Source organism: Rhagoletis pomonella, unplaced genomic scaffold (assembly GCF_013731165.1).
Source record: "Rhagoletis pomonella isolate Grant_MI unplaced genomic scaffold, Rhpom_1.0 Rhpom_scaffold_00010, whole genome shotgun sequence".
Classification (NCBI taxonomy): domain Eukaryota; kingdom Metazoa; phylum Arthropoda; class Insecta; order Diptera; family Tephritidae; genus Rhagoletis; species Rhagoletis pomonella.
Window position 1 is genome coordinate 2,234,826 of NW_023458564.1, and position 26,900 is coordinate 2,261,725.

The 26,900-nt window shown below is 36.4% G+C and overlaps 1 protein-coding gene across 1 annotated transcript in view; it reads right to left on the reverse strand.

The window, feature by feature from the left end:
- Positions 1 to 11,552: 11,552 nt before the first annotated feature.
- The window catches only part of LOC118745941, a 222,809-nt gene continuing 207,461 nt past the window's right edge, over positions 11,553 to 26,900 (reverse strand). Inside the window, exons 5-7 of the mRNA XM_036479608.1 lie at positions 23,399 to 23,526; positions 15,862 to 16,030; positions 11,553 to 12,514 (exon numbers count right to left, since the gene is read on the reverse strand). Coding sequence (XP_036335501.1) covers positions 11,958 to 12,514; positions 15,862 to 16,030; positions 23,399 to 23,526 — 854 coding nt within the window. The 3' untranslated portion in view covers positions 11,553 to 11,957. The remainder of the gene's footprint in view (positions 12,515 to 15,861; positions 16,031 to 23,398; positions 23,527 to 26,900) is intronic.

Consider the following 26,900-nt stretch of genomic DNA (forward strand, 5'->3'; position numbering starts at 1 on the left):
AGGGTTAGATTTTGCCGTGAAATGTTGCGAATGCATGAATCAGACCCCAACTTTTTTAATAAAATAATTTGGAGCGATGAATCATCATGCAAACGTGATGGTTATTTTAATTTACATAACCTTCACAGTTGGCAGATAGACAATCCTCACGAAATGAGAGAAGATCGTTCGCAGTACCGGTACAAAATAAATTTATGGTGCGGTATTTTTAATTGTCAAATATTGGGACCTGTGGAACTGCCGCCAACGCTCAACTCTCACAGTTATTTAGAGTTCCTTCAGGAACGGCTTCCAACTCTTTTGGAGGATGTACCCTTAAACCTGCGGCGAAGACTATGGCTGGAAAATGACGGGTGCCCTGCTCACTACGGGCGTGAAGTAAGAGCTCATTTAGACAAAACTTATCATCGCCGATGGATTGGACGATACGGGCCAATCACGTGGCCCGCTCGATCGCCAGACCTGAGTCCATTAGATTTTTTCTACTGGGGCGGGAACAAATAAATGGAGCTGCTGCTGAGATAGCCCAATTGAGTTTAAGATCTCTAAAAGCGTCTTTTCTTAAAAGGTGCCGAGCTTGTATTAGAGTAGAATATTGCCAATTTGAGCATATTTTATCAATAAATGAATTAATTTTTCTTCAAACAACTCATGTATATCTTATTTCACGTGAACCCATCCTTCACACAAAATATTGATAGATATAGCCCTTGTTATAGACTCTAGTCCGAATTCCGGTAAGTAACATAAAATAATGTCAGAAGCAAGTAATTATGTACCTTTGTACTATTTAGCATGTCATTTGACGGTAACAAGAGCAAATTTAATTTAAATCTATTAAATACATTCTAGCGTGTCTCAGTCCTTTACCCACAAAAGCGGCTATAACTTTTTTTTTTCTATTCAAAGCAGTAAGTGGGGCACCTTTCTGAAATCTTTTTTAAATGAGCAATTTTTTTATGTAACGTAAGGTTATAGCTCAATACATTTTTTTTTTCACCCGAGATAGTCAAATTTGGGGAAGAAAATATCAAAAAGTTAAAAATCCAGAAATAGTCCTAATTTTATGATGGTTCCTTAATATATTTTAACTACATTGCATTTGAGTATGGAGAGGCAACTATCTGGAAGTATTTTACATAAAAAATTTACTAAGTATTGCCCGGTTTGTAGTTGCAGTTAAAGAAAACACATGAAAAGGCACGATTTTTTTTAAATTCGAAAAAATGTAAATATTTCAAAAACGGTGGCACTTTTACCTGAAAACTTTTTGTTTATCAGGGAGCTCACCCCCCCACCTAACTTCCCCTAAAGTTTGGCACGTTACTTTTGGGACACCCTGTATATCTTGAAACGCGTACCAAGTAAAAACCAATTCCAATAAAAACGACCAAAAAGCCTGACCGAGGATGATCAGTTTCAAATCAAATCACCTGTTTTTCTCTACATAGTAAGACATAAAACGAAAGCGATCACATTGTGATAGGCGGAAGACACTCGTTCAATATTTTGGACATACGTACGCCCTAATGACCAAACATCGACTCGGAACACGCTATCTTATTGCAATACAGAAACGCACAAAAAATGAGCACCAAATAACAGAAAGATAGCTCAACGTCGAAAGCAGGGTTGCCACTTTGGTAAATTGTTACCAAAATTGGTAGAAAAAATTTGGGTTGGTAAAAAGGTAAATTTTTTCTCATTTTGGAAGATTTTTGATGAACTTTCCGTTCCCGATTTATTTTTCGTAGTTATCTCTAAATATATTATAAATTTCTTTGTATACTTTTTATATAATTACATACGTATAAATGTATATCGATATAAGGCGAACATATCGCGCTCCATTCAAAACTAATTTTACTGGAATCCCGAGGAGCTTTTTATTGCCTAAATATTTTAAATGATTATTTAAATATAAAGAAAAAATTAACAGGTATGTAATTACGCACTATGATTGTTCGCAAAAAAAAAAATAAATCAAAGCCATTTTTTATCAATGGAAAAAAATAAAAAAAATCAACGGGAATTTTAAGCAGCACATTGTTGGCAATAATCAAATAGTATTTGCTTTAAAACTCCCTACCTTAAATTGTTCTAAAAATTCAGAGTAAAAAATTCGAAATTTAGACGAAAATTTTTGGAATTTTTCTATATGTTGTATATAGTTTGAATCCTCGATTTTTATGGATTTAGTTAAAGCAATAAAAAAATTTTACTCGAAAAATATTGCGAATATTAGAAAAAATCACCTTTTTGAGTCACTGTATTTGTCTATAACAACTCGAGTTGAAGTTTTTCAAATAATGAGGTTTCATTGTTGCCTTTAGTTCCCTCACTCCCGATTTTGGTTGAAGGAAATTGAGAATATGCCAATAATATGACTCAAATACCGTATAACTAGTTAAATAAAAAGTTCTTAAAAACAATTTTAATTCTTATTGAAATAACAAAAAAAATATAAAAAAACTATAGTTTTAATTAAAATAAATAAAAAAATAACAAAACTATAGTTTTTATTAAAATAATAATAAAAATTTTATTGGTAGACATTTCCCAGATTTGGTAGATTTTTTTCAAGTGGATGGTAAATATTTTTTTTCGTCAGTGGCAACCCTGGTCGAAAGCTTCAATCGCAAACGACTGCCGGCATGTTTGCAACTCAACTCTCACAACTTCTCTCGATGAGCACTCTTCAACAAACTAACCCAGTGTGAAAAGGTAATGCATAATAATACAGACGGTAATCGAAAACCCAACCGTTTATGCATGCAGTTATTAATGATTCTTAAAACATAGATGCCCTAGGAAAGTAATGTTTCGCGTGTTATTTTATAAATGTATAAATAGAAAAAACAAAAGAAGAAAAGCGTCCGTATTTAAAGTTTGCTCAGAAATTTTTTGTCATGCTAGTGGCTTCCAAACTACACAATCTACACATTACCCGGCCGCTTATATTTTCATGGTAGAAAAAGCAAATGCATTCCCTATTTTCTCACTGGGAATATACATACCACGATGTAGTGAACAGAAGATGACACATTCCGCAAACCGCTGACCTTGACAATATTCATTTAAGAGCAAACCACGCCTCAAAAACTTTAAATACCCTGAGATTCACTAATACTTTCACTAAAATCACAGTTTTTCACATTTACTCTATTAATTGTTATTACCAATTATGTATATATTTTATCAATTTAAAGCAATTAAAATACCATAGAAAAATTGGAATATCAAGAAAATTTACTCTTCTCACATTTTCTTTTATCCTCCTATTCAGCTTTGTTTACTTTTACTTGAGATATGACTTCGTCGCCGGGAATGCGCAATATTGTATTCTATCATTCCTGTGGTGGGACCATACCTCTCGCTCATTACGTAACGCCGCCGAATAAGTGGTTGAATTTCAGCAAGCCCGAAGGAACCACTGGTACGACGAGTGTTGCCAAAATCATATTTTTTACCAAAATCACCGGAAAAAGTTACCAAATGCAACAAAAAATTACCAAAAATTATGTAGATATATCCGAAGACAATGGGTAGATATCAAATATCGTAAGTTCAGATATCATAAAGCTAAAATCCCACACCAAGCTTTTCCTTTTTTTTTTTTTGTTTTAAGCGTTCCATTTAGTTATAATTTTTATGCCTGCACTAGTGTTGAAAGCCACAACACCATAACACTTAAGCGTGGCTGAAAAACAAAAACAAATTGGTCGATTACGCGTCGTTTTAAGGAATTGCTACTCTTTTAACTATGTCACATAATATGCACTTAGATATAAATCTCCATCCCTACAAGGCTCATCCCACAGAACCACTGAAAGCATCCGATCATTCACAATGTCATGGATACACTTCACTGCAGCAGAGGATTATCAGGCTCCCCAATAAACATTGGGCTAATGTGGAATAGATTAGTATTCGATTCGAGAACTAGGCCATTCTCCAGCAAAATGGAACCTTCGTTATCCAATGTATTTTTTCTTCGTTATAAATTGGAAATCCAGCCCATTATCGAATTGAAATTTTAATGAGAGAGAGGTATTTTCTTTTATTTCCGTTCGGAAATGAGCTGGATTTCACTTCCTCTCTTGTTACTATAGTTTTCGAACCCATCTCGAATGTATTTCCAATGCACTATGAACGTTGGAAAAATAAGGTTGGTTATGAGTTCGTTCTCAGTTCGATATGCATATTGGATATCGAAGGTCATTTTCGAACATTCGCCAAAATGTTTATATATTATTATTATTACTCGGATGACCGTATAAACCTACATGGCTATTTAGTTATGGCCAATACACTGTCCAATATACATATGTATATCAACAAGTGGCCGCAAATATCTAAAAAATCAACGTTGGAGACAGTCCTGACAGCCTCAGACTCACACATAGACAAACTAGGCAAAGCTGACGAATTTAGCCAGTTGAACAGGTTATTAGAGATCACACCGTTCTAGTAAGCAATGGGCGCTGGAAAACTTTTAGCTCTGATAAACTTCCAGGGTTACCTCTTTATATAATAGGGAACGGTCATCGTTGCTCTTAAATTTTAACAGAAAATTATACTTCCCTACAAATAATCCTACCGGCCACTTCCTTATGTGGAATCCGAAGGAGCCTGTACTTAACAAATTGAAAAACAAGTTACCAATTTATCAAATTTGATAAATAGGAATTGCAAAGATGATGAATGAGAAAGGAAAGATTCGACCACATCCTTCCAAGAAAGAACACGGCAGCAATATCAATGACCCTATTTGGACGGGAAAATTCTTTCGTGCTGTGGAACCGCAAGGATACTTGGCCGTTGTATGACATAAAACGTATGTATGTACATCTGTGCTCTTGAACTTCGTAATAAGGACTTGTATTGGCTAAAATGACATAACAAAAGAGGTTGACGCTTTGGTCAACGTTTTTCTTTTAAGAATATAAAAGGAGATTACGCACGCTTGCAGAGATCTTCCAGATGTAAATAATGGCATCAAAAGAGAATAGTATATAGATATGTAAGGCGCTATTAATCTTGGCCTATCTGTAAAAAGGGTTCTGCTCTTTAGACGTTTCAACCTAAACTAATAATTTTTTACTTCACAAACTGTTTATGCTTTTCAACACTAGTTTTGCATTGTCGAAGCAGTCCGGGTATATGCTAGCTATTTTATAAATTCGGTTTTGAATGGAGTTAATAGGATTTTGCACGACGCCAAGTGTTGCAATTTGCCATTTTTGTTTCTTCAATTGTTCCGTACTATTAATTTTCAATGTACATCTGGCTACAATCAGTTCCCATAAGCTCTCCATATGGTTTAGTTCGGTAGTAAGAGTGGGCAAGCTAAGCAATGGGGTTCATAATATTTAAAATTCCTTTATAAGGTACATATACCGACGCGTCCAAACCATACCATGCTAAGTCACCTTAGATTTAGTCAGGCTTAGCATAGTATGGTTTGGAGGCGTCGATATGATCCATTAAAGTATTTGTCTAAAATTTTTAAGACTTACTTATTTCTGAAAACTCTACTTTTTGTTAGTCATGCTGTTGCTAGCCAATCCAATCTCCAATCGAGATTATCAGATTGCGAAATGAGTTAGTGAGCGTTAATTTTATATAACCTGCCTTTTCTATTTTAGTACAACTGTTCAATCTATTGTGACAAATTTACCTATTGTTGCGACAATAGTGTGAGGGGCATACTTAAGTTCTTATGTCTTTAACCCTCTAACCGTTTTTAGTAATGATTTAAAGTCAATCGCAATCTAGGTTTTGGTTAATTAGGCAATTCGGTGCAATATTTAAAACTAAACTTCAATTTACCTGTGAACATACGCACATATGCTAGGTGAAAACACAGGTATACGTAGGTAAAAAATGAAAGTATTTATCAGACGCTTAGGTACTTTAGATATCAAAAATACTCCCACTAAAGTACTAAATAATATATTAAGTGAATGGCTAGATACGTATATACTCAACACTAAAAGATTAAGGAAAAGCTAAAACTAAGGCAATTTACACCTTAACTCACCTCACTCCAACTCAACTCCCCTCAATTCAACTCACATCAACTCAACTCTGTAAGTCACTCACTTCAACTCACCTTACCTCAGCTAGCCTCGGGAAGTAGTCCAAAAGACCGATAATAGTCCAGAGATCCCGAGGTAGTCCCAAAAATCTCTAACATCGAGAATTGGCCTCAGAGATCTGAAATAGTCTTGAAATCTTTGATTGTATTCTGACAAAATAGCAAATATTTAGAATTTAGTCAAGTCAAAAGTATGAAGTACTTTCGTATACAATACTAAGTGAAGTTCCGAAGTTCAACCTTGTGTTTCAGCACTAAAAATATACGATTAATATTTATTTGTTCTAAGTGTTCACTTACCGTAATTTTGACATATGGTAGCAGTGAGGTTAAGAGAATTTCTCTTCTTATTGGTCTTATAGTTAAACTCAGGAAAGGCTCTATCATTTTCCTTAATTTTAAATCGTATATGTATACATATATGTAAGTATATTGTTATGAGATCACTCGTAACTCTATTTTAGAATTTATTCTAAAAAGCTTTTATTATTTTTCATTTGCGTGTAATCAAATCTTGCAATAAATTTTTAACCAAATTCCCGATTAACCAGAGACTTGAAACTTTAAACTTAGCTCAGAAACTGTTGACAATGCAACATGAAAGATGAATTTATCCGCTAGGTGGCGTGGGTATCAAGATATTTGAAGAAAATTACCTACATGAAAAGGAATAACCACGCAAAAAAGTCCAACCACGCTGGAGTCGGGATATTTAGAAGGCCTGTATTAATGGTCCGATTTATTTTATATTTAGAACGTGTATTAATTAAATGGCAAGAAAAAATTCCAAAAAAAAATTAACCGTTAGGTGGCGCGAGTGGCGATTTTTTATTAATCACTAATAAAAGCTTATCTTAAAAAAAAATTGTCTTTAAATTACTTGTTTATTCTTGGTTTTCCGTGAAGTGAAAATAGTTTATAACTATATTTATTTATGGAAAAGCTTGTAAGTACTTACGAAAAGATAGACATAAACGCATTTCAGTTATTTGAATAAATTTATTAGAATTCATCATTGTAGTTTCATACCTATTTTATATTAATTAGAATATTAACAGCTATAAAAGCCGGGTGCACCAATTGAAGTGAGCGGTATTACAAACTAACTTCAAAAATGACTTTTTAGAAACGTATTCATCGCTTATATTTCGAACCCTCGAACTGCAGTTAAAGTACAGACTTTTACTTTGATTGAGGTTCTGGTCATGGGCAGTTATTGAATATATGTAGATTGTCACTTCAATTAGCCCACCCAGCCACCAGTAGTTAACGGTTATATATGTATGTATAAGTATAAGTATATTAAACACTTTATTGCGAATCTCTATTCGACGAACAATGGAAATGTACTTTCGGTACAGATGTACTGCAAATAAATGTCTTGCATTTAATGCTATGAAATAACATACAAAATTAAGTGTATATATTATATAAGTATGTACATCTAAATGCCATCAGTTATAATTATTATCTATTGTATTTTCTAGTAGTTTTAGAAATATATTTTCACTCATTTTTTATATAAAACATTATTTACATTGTGTGTTCATAAATAAAAAATAAACGCTGGAAGGCGCTAAACTTAGTTGAGTATCCTTTTCTGTCAACTAGGAAATATTGAAACACAAGGGTATGTAATAGTGCAAAAGGAATTCAACAAAGATGAGAAGGCTTTGAGGGCTTTTGAGAAAACTATTATACCCAACTTTTATAGCTCTAGACGAACTCTACTGAAAAGAGAAACTTTGAAAATTTCCAACAGAAAAATTATTATTTTTAACACTTTTGAAACTACATTAGATTGAACAATTGTAAGAAATTTAATTAAGTAAAAGTAAGCAAATGATCGTTTGGCGCCAAATGAAGACAGTTTCAGTTTGCAACAAATTCGATGTTTTTTTTCGCGGCGTAAGAGCTTTTAAATGTTGCAGCCAAGATACGCACCCGCCTCTGTGCAGAAAAAAATGTGCGCCCAAATATGCAAGGAAAGCTTAACGTCGAAAAGCTGCAATCACAACAGACAGCCAGCGCTTTCGCTACTCGACTCACATCTGCTCTCAGAGACCACTCTTCAACAAACCGACATATGCAAGCAGGGGAACCACATTTCCCGCTCATTAAGTACCGCCGCCGAAGAAGTAGTCGGATTTCAGCGAGCCCGAAATAATAACTGGTATGATGAGGAGTGTAAGAAAGCTGCAGAGAAAAAAGATGCCACCTACAGGGCCACGCTGCGATCGGGCGCAACGCGCGCTATGTGGGACCGCTATAGGGATCTGAAGAGGGAAACGAGACGTATTTGTCGCAATAAGAAGAGAGAGGCCGAAATACGTGAGTGCGAAGAGCTTGAAGTGCTGGCAGACAGGAGGAATGCCCGAAAATTTTACCAGAGAGTAGGCGACTTACGGAAGGTTTAAAGACCGGGGCGAACTCCTGTAAGAACAATAATGGCGACCTAGTAACTGATGTCCAGAGCGCACTTAAGTTATGGAGGGAACACTTTTCCGCCCTACTAAATGGTAGCAGCACGAAAAGTTGTGGAGAAGAAGAACCCGAGACCGCAGTCGATGATGATGGAGTCGACGATCCACCGCCTGACTATGACGAGGTACGTATAGCAATAATGCGGCTGAAAAACAACAAAGCCGCTAGAGCTGACAGCCTGCCAGCTGAGCTATTCAAGAACGGCGGCGAGGAGTTGATAAGGTGCATGCATCAACTCTTGTGCAGAATATGGTCAGATGAACGCATGCCCGACGGCTGGAATTTAAGTGTAAAAGACTGAAGCCCACCGTCAGTGAACTGATTGGGCCTTATCGGTGTATTTTAGGCCTGGCAAATCTAACATACGCCAAATCTTGGAAAAGACCCGCGAGAAAAGGATCGACACTCACCACCTATTCGTACACTTTAAAGCCGCTTTTGACAGCACTAAAAGGAGTTGCCTATACGCCGCTATGTCTGAATTTGGCATCCCCTCAAAACTCATACGGCTGTGCAAAATGACGTTGAGCAATACCACCAGCTCCGTCAGAATTGGGAAAGACCTCTCCGAGCCGTTCGCCACAAAATGGGGTTTCAGACAGGGCGACTCCCTTTCATGTGACTTATTTAATCTGATGTTGGAGAAGATAATAAGAGCTGCAGAACTGAACCGCCTTTTCCAAGTTGGATAAAGAAGCAAAGCGAATGGGTCTAGCGGTAAACGAGGACAAGAAGAAGTATCTCCTGTCATCAAACAAAGAGTCAGCACAGTAGAGAATTTTGTTTACTTGGGAACCAGCATTAACACCGACAATAATGTCAGCATCGAAATCCAACGTAGAATCAGTCTTGCCAACAAGTGCTACTTTGGACTGAGTAGGCAATTCAGGAGCAAAGTCCTCTCTTGACCTACGAAAACCACGCTCTATAGTAGGCGAGTACCGCAGACGATGGAACGATGAGCTGTATGAGCTTTATAACGATATCGACATAGTGCAGCGAATTAAAATACAGCGGCTCCGCTGGCATGGTCATGTCGTTCGGATGGACACCTGCGCTCCAGCTCTGAAAGTATTCAACTCGGAACCCGCTGGTGGTAGCAGAGGAAGAGGGAGGCCCCACTGCGATAGAAAGATCAGGTGGAGAAGGACTTGGCTTCACTTGGCGTTTCCAATTGGCGTCATTTGGCACAGACGAGAAACGACTGGCGTGCTTTGCTGAACTCGGCCATAATCGCTTAGGCGGTTACAGCGCCAAAAAAGAAGAAGAAGAAGAGCTTTTTAACGGCATGTCCCTAGTTGAGTTTATAAAAATACAACGATAAGGCTGGATACGCATGGATGACCCGACTCCAGTGAAAACATCCTTCGACTCAGCACCCTGTACAACTGGCGCAACCTCGCACAGTAGAGAGGCAATTGGGGAAGTTTTTTCATCTTGGCCCAATGCGAAAAATGGTTCTAGAGCAAAATGTCAAGATTTTCTGCTGGCAGTAAGATAAAAAAGTAAAGTCGGTTCGCCACATTTCTCCTTAGGGTAAGGCAGGGTTGGCAGAAAAACTAACTTCGACCACTTCAATCTTCATAGTCTTCGACAGTAATTATGTAGGTGTGCTCGTCAATTACTATTATATGGAGTAAAGTTCCTAGCACTGTCAGCAAAATGAAAAAATATTAAAAGTCAACGCGATTTTATAGCGTTTAAAATTTGGTCTTTAACCTAATAAAATTAAATGATGTACAAAACTGCATACCTAAAATTTTTCCAAAAAATTTTAATAAATAGATTCGTAAAAATGGAAAATGACTTTTGACTTTCTCTTTAAAGTGGTTTTATTTACTTCAATATTTCATTAAATACTTTTATCATTTGAAAATTTTTTTAGAAATCTTTAAAATCATACCTTATATAGAACTCACCTGTAGAACAAAAACGCATTAAAATCGATCGGCCCTATGGATTTTGGCGTCCTTTGAAACTTTAGCATTACATTTTTACTTTTCGGAGCGATGCGTCAACTAACACTTTCACTAGGCATGGATAACTCTGCGCTGCGCGGCGCAATTGCGTTAACACCGTAGCCGGAATTGCCCCGCCAACACCAGTATATGGAAAGCGCCAGCGCCATTAACACCAAGCAACATATGATGCACACACACAATTCGCCTTAACTCTTTGAAAATTTACACGTACTTTGTTTTTGCATTTGAGTGCTGAGAACGCAAATTTAAAGCTTTTACTCAAGAATGATAGAATATCGCATTTACTAGTTACATTCCTAGCAATTAAATTCAGTTGGCGGTACAAACGTTGCTCAGCGCCGAAAATTATTGAAATAATAGACATGACACCACTGTATGACTGTATGGTGTACTGCACTGTATGACGATGGGTACTGTGGTGAAACTCAGATGGTGCCGTGTTCAATTCAGTACACTGCGCTATTGCGCTATGTTAGTGCGCTGACACCACAGGTGGCGCTGGCGTTATTGAGCTAGCGCCAAAACAATTGAGCAAGCGCAATTACCCATGGCTGACTTTCACACTAATCATACAAACAAGTGGAAAAGGTCAATCCAAGAGAATAAGCCCCCAAAATCGATACTCTAATTTTTGGATTTATGGGCACGAATTGGTTACCAAATATCACTGTAGGTTATAAATAAATAAATGAAAGTATATATTTTTGTGAGTTTCTATGCTTTGGGTGCTTTGGGGTCTGGGATTTTCTTGAATATTTACCTTATTTTTTACCCTCAAGAAATATGGTGCACAGATCCGTAATCTACAACCCAAAATTAAATTTACGTGTCTCGGTGTTTTTTTTGTGCCATTTTATAAATTTTGTATACATATATTACATGTTTGTTTATACATAACGAGTATTACATCTTATTTAAAATATTTAAATTTCTTATTACATACGTGTTAAGTATAACTTTTAGTTTATCTATTCAAGTATTCGCTTTACACACTAACCATCCGGTTAAATTTATTCACTGGCATCCCAGTCTGTATATGATTTCTCATTACTTTGCTTATGCATAACTAACTTAGGTAAATATGTACATAAGCACACCTGTTCGTATGTATTTTACATGCATATGTATATAAAAATGTACGCGTATACTTTGTAATTAGCCGCGCCAAGTTTTATAAATTTCCCCACTTGAAATGTGCAGTGTACTTGGGGATGGGCCTTTGCCCATACAGTCAGCATTACAACCGAGCGAGTCACAGGCAAATCGCGCACAACTGCAATCACCTCCACTGCCGTTTGTTCAACTTTGTATGTGTGTAGCCGCTCAACCGTCCTTACTCCAACATTACTAGGTTGTAACCGCGCTCGCCCTATTGCTGATTAACTAGTTTATCACCGCGCAGTCGACCATGCTTTGAGAGCAACATCACAGTACAAAACAGTTTGTTGAGTCAGCAATGGCTGCTGACGCTGGTGGAACTGTTGGTGGTGATGCTGTTGAGTAACATCCTCGGCTGCATCATCTTGTATTCGGTGTTCGCTTGAGAGCGCAAGTTTACTGTCAACAGTGGTGTCATTGGTGCAGCGCAACAAGGCCATGGCAAGCAATGTGGCAACTCTATGACCGAACGTTTGATATGGCTGCTGCACTTGCTGCTGTGGCTGTTGCTGTGGTTGTCGCTGTAACTGCGGCTGTGGTTGCGTGCTGCTGGGTGGGTGTGTTTTACAATTGCTTTGGCTGTTGCAAGCTGCCATCCTATGGAGGCTGTTTTTACTTTGCTCGTAAATCTTATGTTCGCTCACGTTGCCTGTATTGTTGCAACAAAATGTTAATATTTGTAATAAAACGAATGCACCGACTATCGCGCTGATTAGTTTGGTTGGCTGGGCGGCAGCGCTGTGTCGCGATGTGGGTGCAGAATTCGTTTGCATCGCTTCTGGGCGCTCACCTGTAAATCGAAATATAAAACAAGAATTAGTCTGTTGCTATGCGAAAACAATGCGCAAGTATTAATGCAATGAAGAAAGTCAATAGTGGTTGCTTTTATTTTCTTATGATACTTATCTACGATTAGCTAAGTTGTCTGATTGGTTAAGCTCCTAATAGCATTTGAAGTGCACCCACCTAAATCTCATTCCAAGCATACGTTTTCAAAAAAGGAAACAACTGCACAAATTTACGAAAAATGTGCCTCGGATGAGACCCCCTTCTATTGGTGACGAACGCTGAAAACGTGAAACTACGGTTTGAGGGTATGCACGTGGAAAAATCCGAATTCTTAATGGGGAAGGTGCGTTCACCCGGCTAGTTGATGTTCTAAGGACGAGAAAGGCTGACATCACCGCCATCGAAGAAATGCGATGGACGGGGCGTGGAGCCTTGCTACGTCTACTACAGCTGTCACGTCAAGGAGCCTTAATTTAGTGTTGGATTTGTGGTAGAAGAGACTTCGTCGCTGAATACTGTTGTCCACACCGTCTGCGAACATCTAGCCGCAATCCAAAATCGAAACAGGATTCTTCAATATCTCGCTCATCTGCGTCCATGTGTCCCGACGGAAGAGAAGTACGAGGAGTCCAAGGATCTCTTCTATGAGCGTACATTCGATCGTTTCCCCGTCATGATATCAAAATCGTGTTGGCGATTTTCTATGCCATCTTTTTTCAAGGGAGGGATCTTTGGCGCGACGAAACGACCGATAACGGACTAAGGCTTAATGACTTCACCGGGGCCCGTAAGATGGTAGTATGCAGTATTAGATTCCAGCATAAAAAAGTCCATCAAGCTACATGGCTATCTCCAGATCGAAAAACGAGAAACAAAATCGATCATATGGTGGTAGAAGGAAGGCACGCTTACCGTGTTTTAGACGTGTGTATACTCCGAGGTCAACCATGGACTCTGGTTACTATCTTTTTGCTGCTAAGATGCGTCCAACAATGCAAGGAAATCTCAACGCCTAACATCTGAAATCACAACAGAAGGCCAATTTATTCTCCACTCGAGCGCACAAATGCAACATGCGCGAGCAGTGGAACCGCTAATCAATTGCCGACGCCGAAGAAGTAATAGGATACTAGCGACCCTGAGACAATCACTGGTTTTTGTGATCATTAAAGGGAACTGAAGAGGGCAACGAGACGTATTTTCCGCAAGAACAGACAGAAAAAACACCCGAAAATTTATCATAGAATTAGGCGACTTACGTTAGCTTTCAAACGTACGCTGAACTCCTGCAAGAACAGCCATGCCCAGGCGACAGCTGGGCCACAAAAACAGCTGCTTCCTTGAACATCGTCGGCGCAGGGCGCAAGCTACATCCTACCTTGATGGCAGCCGGCATCGCGAAGGACTGGGAAAGGTATGGGTGCTGCTGTATTATCCCTTTTTAGACTCGTTAAGTTTGTCGAAGTACCCCTATGCAACACTGTCAGCGTGAGGTTCTATTTGTTCGCCTCGTTGAAGATCCGCAATGTCAGGGTGTTGGGTTGGGTTGGCCAAGGTGCTGTGAACTGAAATTCACTCGAGGATGCCAGTTCGCACAGTTTAGAGGTTTGAATGTTTTTAAGACCGCTAATATTGCCAACATTGCTATTTTGACAAGTGACGAAACTCCCTGGGGCCCAGTCTAATTTAGTTATCTGCTGGATCAGCAGCTAGTTTGTAGAAACATAGCCGAGATGGGGATGGTTTTTTAATGCAGTTGGTTTTGCGCGCTCCCGGATACAGTAATCTTTTTGAGAGCTTTGGAGCAGCTGGGTCAGGTCATTTGCCTGTGCTTCTTAAAAGTCGATTATAGCAAGATGAACCCTCCACATATTTCGGACTTCCCTCGAAGAGTTTGGTCATACCTACATATACTATATCCTGGGGAATGTTTCCCCACAGGGGGCTCAGCAAGAGCCTTTGAAGGTGAAAGTGACATAAGAGGAGATGTGTTAGATCATTTGGGCTCCTTCAGTGCCGTCAACAAAATTTTATTGCCATTTCTAATGGCAGAACTTATATCACTATAGGGATCCGAAGCTATTTTAAAGCTGCTAATCATTCTGAATCGTTGGTAAGCTTACTCAGAAGAGACATTTCGGTAACCCAAAAGAAAGGAAGGGGAAAGAACGGAGTATGGCAGAGTTATATGGCGCAGCAAGTCCTCGGTTACTCCTGGAGCCGAACAGTTATCCAGGAGGCTCCATAAGAATAGGAAAGCCCCTGACTGAAATCCATCCAATGGTCGCAGAAAAACGTATGATACCCTGTTTTAGCGGGAAAGTAGATGGATACAAGCTGTGTCGATCTAGAAAGATACGACTACGCACTACGATCTTGTTTTGGGAGTAGCTTAGGGACGGACACATGGTAAGACTAGCTTCTATATATTGACCTCCTCATTCTAAAGATTTTGCTATATATCGCCATTTAAATAATATACAGAATTATTTAAAAACTTAATTTTTGTGGGAAAATGCAATCAAAGTTTAATCAATTCATACAATTGGTATACCAAAAAACACATATCTTAGCCATTTTTAGAAGGGTTTAGTTTTCTGTTAGGCTGACATATTCTCCTTATCAAGCTTATTAATTGTATGATGAAATCTCCAAAAACCTGAATTTTGAGTTACATCTCTATATTATTAAACGTGCGATATGTAGATTTGGGTAATTTGTTTGGCGCCTATTTCTTTTCACTCGCACCTCGAAATTTTGTGGGGATTACCTAAAAAAATCCCTGAAAATTTTAGTCCTTAATATTAATTTAAAGTGCTCAACCAAGGATTTCCCGTTTAAAATATACGTAAACTTTAATTTCTTTTTCATGGATTATTGAGCTAAATTGAAGAAATGTTTTATTGCAACAGGGTTACGCCGCATTGAACACTTTTGTAGAGCATTCAGTTCTGAAGAAACCCCATCATTGACCGTGATTATACCATAAAATACCTCTGAGCTGTAGAATTTTGAAGAAAAAAAAAATTTAAGTTTACGCGTATTTCAAATATAAAAATTTTCATGGAATTTTTCTTAGGTGTTTCTCACAAAATTTTGAGGTGGGGGTGAATAAAAATAGTCCGTTAATTTGTTACAAACAAACATTTTGTGAACTAAGGTAAAACATCCCTATGTACAAGTGCGATCCTGTATAATATTTACGCATCAACTCTTACTTAACGTTACTTTAAGAACTAGTTTAATACTCGTCACTTAGCGTTACTTCATAAACTAGCTTAATGCATTAGCCAGCAGAGGACTCGGATTACGATACTGTAACACAATTTGGAGTCCTAATGCACTCACCTTGTAGCACGTGAACGCGTATACTCGCTATCTCCGTGTTCGATGGGTAGCAGGAATATTTGCCAGAATCAAGTAGATCAGCATCGCTGATGAGTAATATTGATTTGGTTTCTTCGGATTTAATCATTTTGAATTTCAAACGACCACCCGAAGTTTCCTCTGAAAGTACCTGTGGATGAGAAAGCAGAACAAGTAATTTTTAGCGAAGAAAAACCGACTTCAACTCTCTTATAAAAAATATATATATATATATATCTCATGATCCAGTGATCGGATCTTAACCAGAATAGTACGGGACGGCCTCTGAGACACTACCTTTCCGATGCAAAAATTATCGAAATCGGTTGACGTGCTCCAAAGTTGTGCGGTAAACATACATTAAAAAAAATAAAAAAATAAAAATTAAAAAAATATTCCGACGAACTGATAACCTCCTCCTTTTTGGGAAGTCGGTTAAAAAGGTATTAAATATTGGTAAGTCGAAAAAGTGTCAGCAAATTTTTCTAATAGATGGCGCTATATTCAGATAATAATGCATGAGTAAAAAAATTCTACCCGATAAAAGCTAGAAACCAAAAGTTCATTTGAGAAAAATTCCATTCCGCGGCGAATTTTTCAACTACTTAATATTGCTTGAAATAAGATTTATGGCAATAATGTGCATTTCCATTTTAAGCGATTGAGTTAAATCTTTCTGCGACTTTCTCTGTCGCCCTCCTTCTGCTGATATCCTTGGCACAGCTAGACCACTGGGTGTATTTTAAACTAAAACCACAGTCCATAATTATTGAAATATAAAATAGGTTTTTCCGCGGTAGACACAGGCGTTTTTTGGGGAGCAATGCGTGGCTGATATCTATATGTTAATACAAATCTATTCCTCCCTACTGCTCCTATGTTTTTCAACCAATTTGAATGATTCTTCTTTTGTTCGAAAGGTATTATTTTCCGGTAGGTGCCTGATTTGGTTGCACCATCTATGAAGTTTTAAATTATTTAACCGAATGTATATTACTCCACCAAACAATATATGTAAGTGAGCTAGACGATTAACAGGTGCTGATGGACCAAAATCACTTCCCAGGCAAAATGAAAAAGTGTGTGAAAAAAGTGAAGTGGCCGAATTCCGACAACGGGAAGATACTAGTATTAATCAAATCGACTTGGGATAAATTACTTCTATTCATAAGGGTCAAACGTGTTCTGAATTTTGATCAAATTGGACTGTAAATGCAGTTTTTAGAAATATCTCTACTCCTGCGACACATATCGGAATATTTTTTTAGAAATAAGTCTCCATTCACAAGGGGGATAAATGCCCTGACTATAAATCAAATCGGACGGTAAATACGGTCCACTCCACCGCCAGCTACCGGACTTTTAATATACTAGTCGTTGATATTACAAAAGGAAGTTGAAAAAAATGGTAAATTTTTCATGAATATATGCCAGCTGTACAATTGTATCAAGATAAGATAAAGATATCCACGAGGGTGTAGATGTACCTTAGCCACTCCCACTGACATATGAGTGATGCAAACACATATAAAATTCTACTACTTGATTCTTAAATGTAGACAAGAAGCAAGTTTTAGCTTTCTAGATGCATCAATAATATTAAAAAATTGTTTACAAAATCCGAATTGGTGCAGTTGTACCAATGATACTACACAAGGGTTAATTTGTCTTTAGCTGTTTCGCTTTTTATGCTTCTATAAAACTTTATGCAACTTATGCGTGCTTCAATTTCATTTATTTATTTAAGTACTTTTTTATAATCGTTTATAGATTATGGCTTTGTGTGCTCAATTGTGCAATTGTGCGAAACCCGCTTTTCACCTAAACATAAATTCATCCTTATAGTTCCCCTCGTAAAAGTATTATCAGTACCCTGTGGCAGGACAAAAACCTTCTGAATCAACACTACTTTCACCACGTTCGCGGTTTTGCTGCATTTATCGCTGCTGATATCCTCAAGCTGCTACTTTACGTTCACAGCTTACCCATTAATGCGCGAGCTTTTTTATTAAAATATTTTTGCTTGTTTTAATTTTTCATTTACTCATTTTTTATAATCGCTCATTTCTTTTGTTATTTTTCAATTCCCGCCTTTCACTCGGGCAAGTGTACAAATGCGATATGATCAGCTTGTAAAGCAGATTTCCTTGATCCAATCGTCTTCGCCTTCTTCTCCCTCTATACATATGTATGTATGTATGTATGACCTTCTTTCGTTGCATGGCTTCAGGTTTTTCATTGCATGTGGCAGTTGCAAGTGGCATGCTCGTTAAATCTGAGCAGCACTGCAAGCGTTCAACATTCATGCCATGAGCATGAAGGCGTTGCTACTTATCAATTGCCACGCTGCCAGTAATACAATTTTCAACGCGATTCACCGCCAACACTACGGCAACGATTTCGCTTTAAACTATTTGAAAACGGAAGAGGCCATTAGTATGTGTGCATGTACATATGCATACATACTACTAGTATGTGTGCATGTAGATATGCATACATACTACGTATAGTATTTTGTAAGTAAATGCACATCCTTTGCGACAGACTTGTATTTATAACACTTCAGCACTGCAAAGCAAGTGCATACATATATTTTATGTTCTTTTACTCTTGGGCGGTAATAAATGAACTGTGTGGGTGACATATGAGAAAAATCGCTGCGATAAAAGTTTTTAAAACTGGTTACTTGCTTGTTTTCACGCAGTTCTACAGGCGCTACAAAGCAGTTCCTGGTTTGCTGATTTGGCTGGCTGTTGGCATTGCGGTACTTGAACTCGATAATTTATTGATGAAATTTTTTTGGTAGCGTGCCAACATGAAAACTTGATTCTGGCATGTACGAGTAGGTACACAATTTTCGGCAAATATTTTTTCTCGATAATGAAACTCCTTCAACTAAAATGCCTTAAGTTAAAACTTATGTATTCTTACTTCTTAAAGTTTGAACAGGAAAAAGATGGGGAACTACTATTTGTGGTTTGTATTGAGTTGGGTAACAGCGTAATGAGCTTAATGGTACACCACATTGCTTATAGCAATTCTTGTTTTCGGTTTATGGCCTCCGGGTGACTTAGGTATATACATGCGTTATGAAACTCATGCAACAAATAATATAGAGCTTTATATCATGATACAAAAAGCGGACTCCTTTCCTGGAGCTTATTATTAAGAATACATAAAAAATAAATAAGACTATAAATGGACGCGAATACTCCAACCCCATAAATATTCAACGCAGTACTTATTTGTGTAACAGAAAAAGAGCAAGGCCTCCTCTGTGATGGCAGGAACAGTTGGAAAAGGACGTGACTTCCAGTTAGTTGGAACAGGAGAGAAACGGCTGGCGTGCTTTATTTGAATCGCTTAGGCAAAGAATACAGCGTTTCAGTATACGCCGTCAAATTGAAAACCCAAAGTTTGTTTTTGCTGCTACTATCGAAAATTGTCAAATCGCTCTCTGTGTGGCCCCATCATATTTTTTTATCGTAAGTGGTTAGAGCGTTACACAAGAAGAAGTGGAAGAAGAAGGAAATACTTAAAAACCTCGACATCTGTCTGTCACTGCTGGATGTATAAAAGCAACTGATACCAAAAAACAGGGGACAGACTTGCCAGACAAAGAAAACGTGCCTCTAGTACCAAGTATTTTCCCCGCATGCACTCCAATTTTATTTGCGTATGTCTGAGTAAAGTAATGTCGTAAGGACTCCATCATATAACCTACGTATGATTATTCTGCATTTGGAAGTGGCAGTAGATAGAAGTTTTTGTTAACAGAAGCGTACCCAGGGATATGGGTTCACATGGATACGTCTAATTCGTATTCTGCTGTCCTTTTGATCGCGCTACCTCGGATCAGACGCCGATAGCTGTTGCTCTGCTTCGACGCCACAGGCAATGTGTACAGAGCCCGGCGCAAACCCGTCAGTATGCGCCTCCAGATGGACGGCGATATGTGTCAGTGATCGATAAGGGGTCTTCCTTAGTCATCTTGTTGGAAGTTTCCCAAATCAACGATGTCGAAGACTTATATCTCTTAGTTACACTCGTCAGGCATCCAAAGTTCGCTGCCTCTTTCAGGCGAGAGCACTTTTTTACCGGCCGCTGTACCCTATGCTGTGCATCTGACTAGCGAAGAGATTGCTTTTTCCCATTACAGAATCGACATCGTTGGGCCGCGATGTATGGTACAGTATTCTTATGAGCATTGAAAAATAGCGGAAGAGATTACACAGAAGCTGGCTTGGAAATTGACCGACCGTTTTTGCTTAAAATGTCAAAAGTACTCTTGTGGTCTAATTTACAGTCTGTGTTGTTAATCGAACATGGTATTGATGAGGCGTTGGCTAATATACCATCAGTAGTATAATCGCATCAGTTTGGATATGGATTATCCACCTCCTTTGTTGTTTTCTTTTTGCAGAACCTTAGGAGTGATTTGAGTAAACTTTTTAACCGGGCCCTCAAAAAAACTGCTAAGATGGCTTAGGGGTATTTTTCGAAAAGGAATTCGTTAGTTTCCTTGGTATTAAGGGACCCATTATACATCCCTCTCTCTTTCTCATCTGGGTAAATATTCCGCTTAATAATGGCCTGTTGGCTTCAGGTGGCCAAACGTAAGTTTCCCTCAATCTCAGAAAGTCGAGCTGGGTAGGTATGTATGTATTTGGTTTCACTGAGTAGACAACGCACTGTGTTAGGCATACATGACAACACCAAACGGTGGAAAAATTTAAGTGCTTCTACGCCTCCTTTGCAAGGATTGATATCAAGCTTTTGAACATTAAACAATCTATGCCCATTTATTCGTAAATAGTGAGGATTTTAATCAGATTGAAGGGAAAACGAGCACGTTATTTCCGACAAAAGAAAACAAACCGATGTTCGTAAAGATTTTTGTTCTGGACCTATAGTGTTTGCCGAAACTAGAGTCGCTTCTTGAGAGATGAATACTCATTCATTGTGTGGTATAAATTTCAGCCAAAAATAAACTGGTCTTCACGATGTAAATCTATATAAAGTTTGAAAGCAGAAAAAATGTCCCGTTTACAATATGCCAATAGCATACCACTCCACGCCAGTGCGACTGGAATAGTGTAGACGACTAATCCATTGACATGTATTTACACATGTATATGAGCCATTCTTTTTTAAGTCGGACGGATTTCGTAAAAAAAAATATGTTATGTCTCCGATTCGCTTCAAAAATTTTGTATGGGTTCTATACGCGAAATAAGCTAACACGTATTCGTGGAAGGTTTACAACAACTAATTTTAAAACAATTATTTTTATGACGAGTTATATTGTTTTGATAATATAGTCCCTTCAAAATAATATAACTCGACATAAAAATAATTGTTTTAAAATTAGTTGTTGTAAACCTTCCATTTTGAATAATACAGACATCGTAATACACATATTGTGTTATATGTAGCAAGGTATCCGCAATAAAATTTGCGTTTTTTTAAATCTAGTCCTAAAATTGCCACGGCCATTTCTAGATGTTTGCCACCTTAAAGAACAAATATTTATTACTGAATGAGAGTACCCATCGGAATTCCCAATAGCATATTGATTTTTGCAAAAATACTATTTTTAATACCTTGCTAAATATATTTTATCCTAAGTTTCCGAAAACAAATTTAAAAAAATTGTTAATTCTCACAAAATAAAACATATTGTTATACAGAAAAATATTTTAAAAATAGTTCTTTTAAAACCCCCATTTTTTAACAACATGGTTTTTATAGAGAATTAAACAAGGATTATGATGGTATGACTTTAAATCCCAAATTTACTGGTCTTCACTATGTAAATCAACTTCAAAAAGTTCTACTGTTTATAGCTTAGTTAGCCGTAAGACAATCATGACCACCCTATACATAGAAATGTTAAGCCCGTTTCTTTAGCTTTAAAATGACGTTAAGATGAAGTCTCTACGATGAGCAGAACCCGAGATAAAACCATTTGAAGAAGTACATGAATAGTCAGAATCACGAAAAAATCCAAACTTTGACAGATCATATCTCCGAAGAAAAAATAAATAAAAAAATAAAAAAATTTCTTCGAATACGTGTTAGCTTATTTCGCGTATAGAACCCATAAAAAAAATTTGAAGCGAATCGAAAGTGTGACACCAAATTTGGTGTCCGAAATGAAAAAGAATACCTCATATAGGAAAACAGTTTGAAAATTAAATACTGCCCGATTGACTTAAATAGGTACACATATTTCCTCAAGATCCAAACTTATATCTGGACTTGTAGGCATATGAGAAGTTTATTTTAAATCCCGTTTTAAAGAATGATTTATAACGAAGAAAAGTAATGAAAATTAAGAAAACCCCTCGATTACTTTGGATTTTACTTTACTAAAAAGAATGCTTATTATTTTGATTCACTTGAGTATGTATAAGGATGAGTAGCCTCCTTATGTGTATAGCAAAGTTATTATAATTCAACTTTAAACCTTTTTAAGAATTTAAAGGATAATCAGACCTATATCACAGCAAGAATGGGCGAAACCATGGCACTTTCAGCTGCAAAAAATCTATAAATTGAGGGCTTCATGGATCCAGGAATTTGCAGGCGATCTGTTGGAAATAAAACTGAAGGAAATGTTTCTGATTGCTGAAACCAGCGTATTGTCGAGATAGTGGACCAAAGTGCAAGAAAAACGTTGTTGTTGATGACATCACAATGGAACTACGGATTACTCCATACACTTGTGCTCAGAAAATGTAAATAAAGGGCATCAACTTAACTATATAGAATACTAAAAAATAATTGTTTTCTCCGGCGAAAAGTAAAATTTTGATGGCTACAACGGGTTTAATAATAATTGAAATGCTATTTGAAAGGATTAACTTGGTTTGTTTCCCCCTGCGTGATCAATAAGTTACGCAATCCGCCCTGCAGGAGAAGTAAAAGGGAGCATAAGGAAGCAAAGTCGTAATTTTTTCCAAAGTTTGTCCTTTTCACAGGACCTAAGCTTGATGAAAAATATTTAGAACTTGATGTTTTGCAAAGTTAGCATGTCAGACAATGCATGTGATGATTGGTAGTTGTTCGTTCCGGAGATTAAAGTAGTAAGCAGCGAGATGTCCTTGATTTTTCAAAGCGCCTGTAGAAATGTCTACCGGAAAGGGGTTTTTCTATACATTGGAATTAAGGATGTACCACCCAATGCCAAAAGTGTTGTATAGTAAAATTAAAATGAATGGTATGCTTTTGTTGGTTCAATATAGTCCTTTGTAGAGAGTCGTCATTCCAGTCCAGCGCTGGCCTGGCTCATTGGTGTGGCGTGCTATTGGCATAATGTAAACGGAGCATAACTCCTCGAACAAGAACAAACATATTTTTTTAAGAACAAACATTATTGAATAACATTATCCTGTTTCTTGCTTATCTAAGACACATCTGTATCTACAACGTTTCTGATAAATTTTCTTTAATAAATGGTAAAGACATGTGTGCTTATGCAAGAGTACACATATACCAGCTTACAATTGTTATTTACCTTATCTTGATGATACCAAAAAATGTGTGTCGGTGGTTCAGGGCTGAATTTTATTACACATGTCAGATTAATTGTACTTCCTCTGTCCACATACAAATCAGGTCCACCCAATATGCTGGCCGTTGGTACTGTTGCATTAGAATGGAGGGAAATTCGCAGGTTTATCGTTCAAAGAAGCAAAGAAAGAAAAGGAAAGCAAAGGAAAGAACAAATTATTACGTGAACTTACTATATACGCCTACATAGTAGCATAGCTATGTACGTACATACAGTTACTCACAAAATGCAGTATGCGCGTACTTTTTTTAAATGTTCACAATGATTTAAATGTAATTTCTTTTTTTTTTTTAATTTTTATCTATTAAAATTTGGCTTATATTTTAAGAAACGCCAAATTAATTTAAAAGAAGTCTGCAAATTTTCACGCATATTTCAAATTTGTTGTACCTATGTATTTGTTGGGCATGCAGTTTAATAGTGCATTCAATTTTAATGAAATAATGTGCATGTTTTGATACTGTTAAAATTTGCGTTGAATGTTGAAAATACTCCGCGTTTACTTCCATATATAAAAAGTGAAAAATTGAAGAGTTTTAAATTTTGCAGAATTCTTTTAAAAAAGTTAGGATTTGAATTGCAAATTGCGATGCCCAAAAAAAGCTAATGCAAATGTAAAGTTGTCATTCATACTTTTTGGATTTTTATCTAAGGGATGAAAATAATTCTCCCAAAAAATATTCATTACCCAAAAATACTTTTTTCATTTATCATTTTGGTTAAATAAGTTTTTTTATATAATTATATTTTATTCTTATATATTTTATCTCAAATCCCTACAGCTCTTTTTTTCTAAGAAAAATTTTAAAAATTCCATTATGTATGTACATACATACATACATACATTTTAAGCCGAAGTAAAATTGAGATTCATATTTTTTTTCAAAACAAATTTATCTTTTCCAAGATGAAGATAATTTCAAAATATCGTTAAAATTTTTTCATGTCGTGTAGTTTTTTTAAATTTTTGTGAATTATTTTGTGAATTATTTTATTAATAATTTCAAAATATCGTTAAAATTTTTTCATGTCGTGTAGTTTTTTTAAATTTTTGTGAATTATTTTTTTTTTTCAAGAAATCGTTTTTTTAATAAAAATTTATATTTTTCTTAAACTTATTTTTCGTGAAACCCTGAAATTTTTTTCGAAAATATTGGGGAAATTTATTTACCAAATTTTAAGTATGTTTGTTTTTAAATGCTTTTCTTAAAACTGTAAGATAAGATTATGAAAACGTAAATAAAGAACCACGCAAATGCACACAATATTCTTATGAGTGTAGGACTTTTGGGGAAATACATATGTTTCCCTTAGCCCCGAAGAGGTTAAATTTGACGTTTGACGTTTGTTAAAATAAATAAATATAAAGTCTTAATTTGGGATTTATATGGTGTTTGTTGAAATGAGTATAAGCCATATTTAAATTAAAAGTTAGAAACAAAAATTTTTTCACATACATAAAAAGCATTATGAATATAAAAAGAATTATCGTATACTCAATTTTGTGTGTAACTGTACATAAAAATGCCAGAAAAGATGTTGGTACTAAAACGTTCAAAGGCAGTAAATATTATAACCGGCTGTATGCCTCAGCAGTACACTAAATAAAATTTATGTTTGCACATCTAAAGCTACCAGTATTTATGTAAGTTAGTTAGTAGGTATACCTAAGTACATACGTGTACTATATTAAGCCAGATGCATGAACTGGACACACCAAAGCCTCTTGTAGTACGTTAGTGAATTTAGTAGAGCAGTAAAAACAAGCAATGTTAAAGGCATTGGCAAAACAATAACAAGGACACTATGTACATTTCAATTATAGTAAATAAATGTACTACAAATCAGTATATGTGTACATGTGTATTTTTTTGAATGGCATAAAGCGAGCTTATGCACTGCCATTTTAATGAAGATATGTGTCTGCTTCCTTTATAAGTTTAAATAAATGTATACGTACATTATACATAATTATGTACATATTTCTGCATACATAAATATGCTAATAAATGTTTGGTTTAAGGAAAATAATATAGTGTAAGTGATTTTATTGTCTAATTTAAAAACGAATGTGGTTTATAATTCTCAAAAGTTGGTTCATGTATTTTGGCTTAATTTAATGCAGCGATTATTATAGATACCTGTACATTATTTGATCGTTTCGAATCGGAAATAAAATCTGAAAATACATAAACATATTCAGTGAAATGCTGCTAAGCATGCTTTTTATGCCAATTATTATCCTAACCAACATCACCACACTAACTAAGGACTAGTCGGCTGACCTTAATACACTTATCATATATCATCAATTATATAAATAGGCAATCATGTTTCCTTTACACCCCTTTTACGGCTAAACTGTACTTCTAAGGTATAAACAATTATATATCATTAGAAAGGTATTTTGATGCTGATGTGGAGGCAATTTTTAAAATTTCGAATTAGTTTAAAATAGAGCGAACAAATCGATTCAAAAGTCACACCAATACCAATGCCATACATGTACATGGTTGGGGCGGAAATGCCTCCTAAATGTATGCTTTAATATTGATAGTGAATTAAAGAAACGTGCTAAGCAGCGGTTTAGGAATAAGATGTATGTATGTATGTACATGAATAGATTAGCTTCAAACAAGGATGAAGATAATTTTGAGTATGGAGAAGAAGAAAGGGATAAATACAGAAATTAAAATAAAAGCAAAGAAACCTAAATATAAAGACAAAGAGGAAAGAAAATTTAAATACCTGACCTAATAACAATGGTGGGGGTGAATATGTAAATGAAGAAAAGAATGGACATATTTAGATCAGGATAAAGGAAAGGATAAAGATGAAGAAGAAGATGAAGACCAAGACGAGGAAGAAGATGAAGATGAATATGAAGATAAGGATAAAGATAACTTATCTTAACTTACCCCTTAACTTAACTTAACTCACCTCAACTCATCTCACCACCGCTTAAAAACTTACTCCACCTGAGTTCGCTACACATTAATTCACCACACCTTAACTCCCCACACCTAAATCCACCACTAGTTCAGTCCCCACACCTAAATTCACCACACCTTAATTCACCACACCTAAATCCACCACACTTTAATTCACCACACCTCAACTTCCTCACCACACCTTAACTCACCACACCTTAATTCACCACACCTCAACTCACCACAACTAAGTTCACCACACCTCTTAAGACCACCACACTGCAACTCACCACACCCAATTTCAACACATGACATGATATCACTAAAGAAACAATGTAAAGAAAAAGAGGAAGGAAAATTTTACTACCTAACCTAATAACAATGGTGGGGGTAAATACGTAAATGGAGAAAAGAATGAAGATATAGATCAGGATAAAGGAAAAGATAAATATGAAAACGAAGGTGAATATGAAGTTGAAGACGAAGATGAAGATGAAGATGAAGATGAAGATGAA